The sequence below is a fragment of the Cebidichthys violaceus genome, unplaced genomic scaffold (genome assembly GCF_023349555.1).
Source record: "Cebidichthys violaceus isolate CVI_PGR_0920_01 unplaced genomic scaffold, fCebVio1.0.p SCAF_20, whole genome shotgun sequence".
NCBI classification, from domain to species: domain Eukaryota; kingdom Metazoa; phylum Chordata; class Actinopteri; order Perciformes; family Stichaeidae; genus Cebidichthys; species Cebidichthys violaceus.
In genome coordinates this window covers 9,629,227-9,633,119 of record NW_027176373.1, presented here as the reverse complement: position 1 = coordinate 9,633,119, position 3,893 = coordinate 9,629,227, and the positions used below count along the sequence as shown (strand labels likewise).

General features: G+C 41.4%; 1 protein-coding gene across 1 annotated transcript; it reads right to left on the bottom strand.

Annotated features, from left to right (window-relative positions):
* Window positions 1-659: 659 nt before the first annotated feature.
* LOC137876812 (CAAX prenyl protease 2-like) lies at window positions 660-3,250 on the bottom strand. Its single transcript, XM_068716612.1, has 7 exons — window positions 3,114-3,250; window positions 2,932-3,034; window positions 1,632-1,701; window positions 1,377-1,544; window positions 1,192-1,263; window positions 968-1,030; window positions 660-880 (listed from the first exon to the last, which is right to left on the bottom strand). Exons 1-7 carry the CDS (start codon window positions 3,248-3,250, stop codon window positions 660-662), a joined length of 834 nt encoding a protein of 277 aa, XP_068572713.1.
* Between the last annotated feature and the right edge of the window lie 643 nt (window positions 3,251-3,893).

Below are 3,893 nucleotides of genomic sequence, written 5' to 3'. Positions count from 1 at the left end.
CACCTCTCAGTCCAAACCCTCTCCTTCTCAAATCTGTTACTCCACATTCTAAATTTCCTTGGGGACACACTAACGTTTCCCCTGTCCTCCCCCTCCATCTTTTCTTTTCTGTTCTCCTTTATTTTTCTCTTCTCTCCTCTTAATGTCTGTTGGCATTGCCCGTGTTGCTTCTGGCTGTAACAGTTTTTTTCTCACAAGCCTGTCTTTCATAGCTTTATTTGTCCTAACAATGTGACTTGCATAGCTGTTCCTCTCCATTTTGGTTCCTTTGGAGTGTTACTTGGCCTCTGTGTCTGTGTTTCTGTCTGTCTGACTCTTTCCATATGTGTCTTTCTCATGTTGTCTCCTCCATTGCCTTCCCTTCTCACTCATTCACTTTCACAGTTCTGTTTTTCTCTGCCACACACACATTTTGTCTCTCAGCCAGTGAAAGTTGTTCTGGTACTGTGTTTCAATACAATAGGAAATATTTCCAAGCAGGAAATGTCTGACGTGCTAGGATCATTCTCTTCTCATGCACACATCCACCCACACACCTATAAATGTACACACACTCTATATAAAAATACTTTTTTGTTTGAAAACCCAACACAAAATGAAATCCATCGTAATAAAAACAAGACGTTTTAAGAGGAGGAGTATATTTAATTTAATTTAATCTAGCATGCCGACGCTGCAGGGGTAGCCAGGCTACAGACAGGAATGGCACCATAGAAGAAGGGGTCTGTCAGCATGAAGAGAAGCACCAGAAAGAGCAGCAGCCCCATCAGATACGAGAAAAGTAGAGCAGACCGCTGAGGGTGTTGCAGGGCCGAGCTGATGTCAGGCAGCCCTTGACTGTTACAGAACGAATGGCACAAAACTGGACCCACAACATGACCTTCAGAAAGAGATTACAGATTTACTGTGATGAGGTGTGTACTGTACGTGAGCATGCTAGCAGGTTAATGTGCTGTTCGTCTCTCACCAGTTCTCATGAATATAAAGGAAGTGAAGGCACCGAACACAGTTGTGTACAAGAACTGACTCCCTACAACAGAACAGCACAGAATTATTTCCCCCATGAAATGTGTCAAATTTAAAGTTAAATCATTCATGTACGAAAATCCCCAAATGACACAAATAATGTGACAATATACTAACTTCATTTTAATTAATTTGCTTTGAGGAGAGTTTTGTGAGCCAACTGACCTGACACCAAGAGGATGACACTCATACTGTCTTTCTGGAGGCGCCGTTGTTCTATGATATGGTGGAAGTGGGCTAGAATGACGAGTAAAGTAGCCATGAATTGAGGCAAAAATCTATGTAAAATAAAATTAAAATAAAGCCCTTGCTAACATGTAAATATCAGCCTGAAAATCTGGTTGCCATACCAACACCGAAGAACAGAGGGGCTATGAAGATGGCAGCTGTGGGTCCTGTGCAGGGCACCAGCATGGGCAGCATGGCCCCTCTGAACACCAGGTCCTCCATCACCGATGCCACCAACTGGTTCCTGAGCCACACTGCATCTCCCACACACAACATCCACGATTGAACATCTGGGAAAACAAAGTCTTGAGTTACACATCAAATGCACGCAGGCACACATGTAAAACTCCCCAACCGGGACATAACATACAATTCACTTAGTGCAGACTGCAGTTCCCCTGTGAAGCCGTCGGGGTTGTCCATCGCAGAATGAACCAGATAAAATACCTGATGTTTAAAGTAAAATCAATTGTTTATTACATCCAGTAGAGGTATATGAAAAAAGATTAAAGGAGAGGATATTGAGGCTACAGGGCACATTTTTTTAGACATGTGGTTTAAACATGCACATGGGAATATAATGGAGGTTGTAAAGTCATGCTGTATCGTATTGGGAATGGAAATTTAATCTCTAAAACGTCCAAACTGCTTTAGTGCAGCATAAATAAAACATTCTAAGAGGCAAACGGAATCTACAAGGTAAGAGGTTCTCTGGTTGACTTTACATCTAACAGGTTAAGAAAAATATGGCAGTAAAAGCAATTTTAGAAAAGTGAATGTTGTTTCATGGGAACTCTGGATATTAAGCTTTAAATCTGGTCCTTTTTTTCTCAGACACTGAATTGGATCTAAGACTTCTCGATGTAATCAGCGCTCTTAGCCAAGCCCTGTGATACCTTCCTGAAATCAACTGTGACAAGCAGGTGCTCAAGTTGCATATCGTTGAATTAATGTACATCTAACAGATAAGCTATTCTCTATAAAAGATTGGTAAAGACAGAAAGAAGTTTTCCATTAAGGTTTAATCTGGGTTGAGACTCTCACTCTCACTTTGAGAAAGACCTAAATCCCTTGCAGCTTGACTGACCTCCTCCTGCTAGTGCTGTATTGTTTTGGTATAAATTTAGCACAGATAATAAGCGCACACTAAGTTGTCAGTTTATTAGGTACACCTAGATACAACTAATGCAGTCTAATACAGCAGTCCTGCAATAATTACCTCCGTAAAGGCCATAATGTTTATTTTGTTTAACGTTTTAAAGAGGTGTTTCATTTTGGAGGATTTAGTTTGTGAGTAGATCTGAGCCTAGCCTTATTGTTATAAATGGGCCAAACAAAATAATAATTCAGTATAACACAATAGAGTGAGTGCATATCACCTGCTGTGCTCTGTAATGTTCACTGGACGAAGCCTGTCAAAGATCGAAATGTTGCTCTGCTAAATTTATTCTCATAATCAGTACAGGGGGCACATTTTCTTGTGGGATTTCTGTTTATAGATCAGCAATGCAAAACTCCATATAAGTAAAAGTCTTTAATTTAAAATGTCACACGGTGTACCTCAAAGATGAAGTTTGTGGTGATTCCATTTGCTAGGATTGCAGTAAACTGCTGCCGACTGGAGAATTGAAGAGAAGAGAGATGCAGATAATGGCATGTTTTTGTTCACGTACTCACCTTGACATCAGCCCAGTGCATCCATGCCTTCACCACTGCAGGTGACAGTGCAGAGACCAGCAGCACACTGGCACAGCTACGCTTTATCAAACTGGGATGATCCCTGCCCACAAACACACATAGAAACAGTTTAACAGTCTAGTCTAACAGCACCGTCACAGCTCTGCTGGTGAGTTGTATACCTGGGTAAGCTGCTTCTCCAGACGTACAAGCTGCCAACATACAGGCAGGCAAGCAGAAGGCAGCTCAGCACACACACCCAACACCTTGTATGGGTGTGCTCCACCTGCATCATAGGGCCATGTTCTGGTTCGAGCATGACTGAGGGTTTGCTATCAGAGCTTCAGGAGGTTCCTTCTGAGCTACAGCTAACGCATTGGTTCTGTCATTTAAGATTAGCATATCTCTATACAGTGGAGATCTGTGCTGCAGAGTCAAGCTGATTAGCTGTAATACTCTGGGAGGGGACAGACCACAGGTGTGCGTGTATACACACACACACACACACACACACACACACACACACACACACACACACACACACACACACACACACACACACACACACACACACACACTGTAATGATTCACTTTACAGATAAATGCGACAGTAAAATGAGCGGACACAAGACTTTCTGTAAACTACATCCTATCTAACACCATAGCTTACATGAGCCTATTCAAATGTTTCCACTGGGTAAGTTTAACCTGAGCTGGTAACCTGCCTTCACTTTTTTACTGTTCAAAAACATTGGTAATTTAATTAAAACAAATATTTAGTGTGTGTAACTTGTGCCATAATAACAGGAACGTTTCACTTTATACTGAAATTCAGTGCAAGACAAAAAAGCACAGGCTGTATTTATGGCCAAGGAGTTGTCCCAAATTGTATTATATTTCACAGCTTCATGTTGTGTCCAAAAAAGATCATTCAAAATCGTAATGCAAGCAAGCAAACAATA

Bases quoted from the DNA above. Each gene is read 5' to 3' on its own strand.
- LOC137876812 (XM_068716612.1), bottom strand. From the start codon at position 3,250: ATGCTCGAACCAGAACATGGCCCTATGATGCAGGTGGAGCACACCCAT. The intron at 3,035-3,113 runs GTATACAACTCA...GTTTGTGGGCAG, and splicing joins TGGAGAAGCAGCTTACCCAG to GGATCATCCCAGTTTGATAA. The intron at 1,264-1,376 runs GTATGGCAACCA...TCGTCATTCTAG, and splicing joins CCCTCTGTTCTTCGGTGTTG to CCCACTTCCACCATATCATA.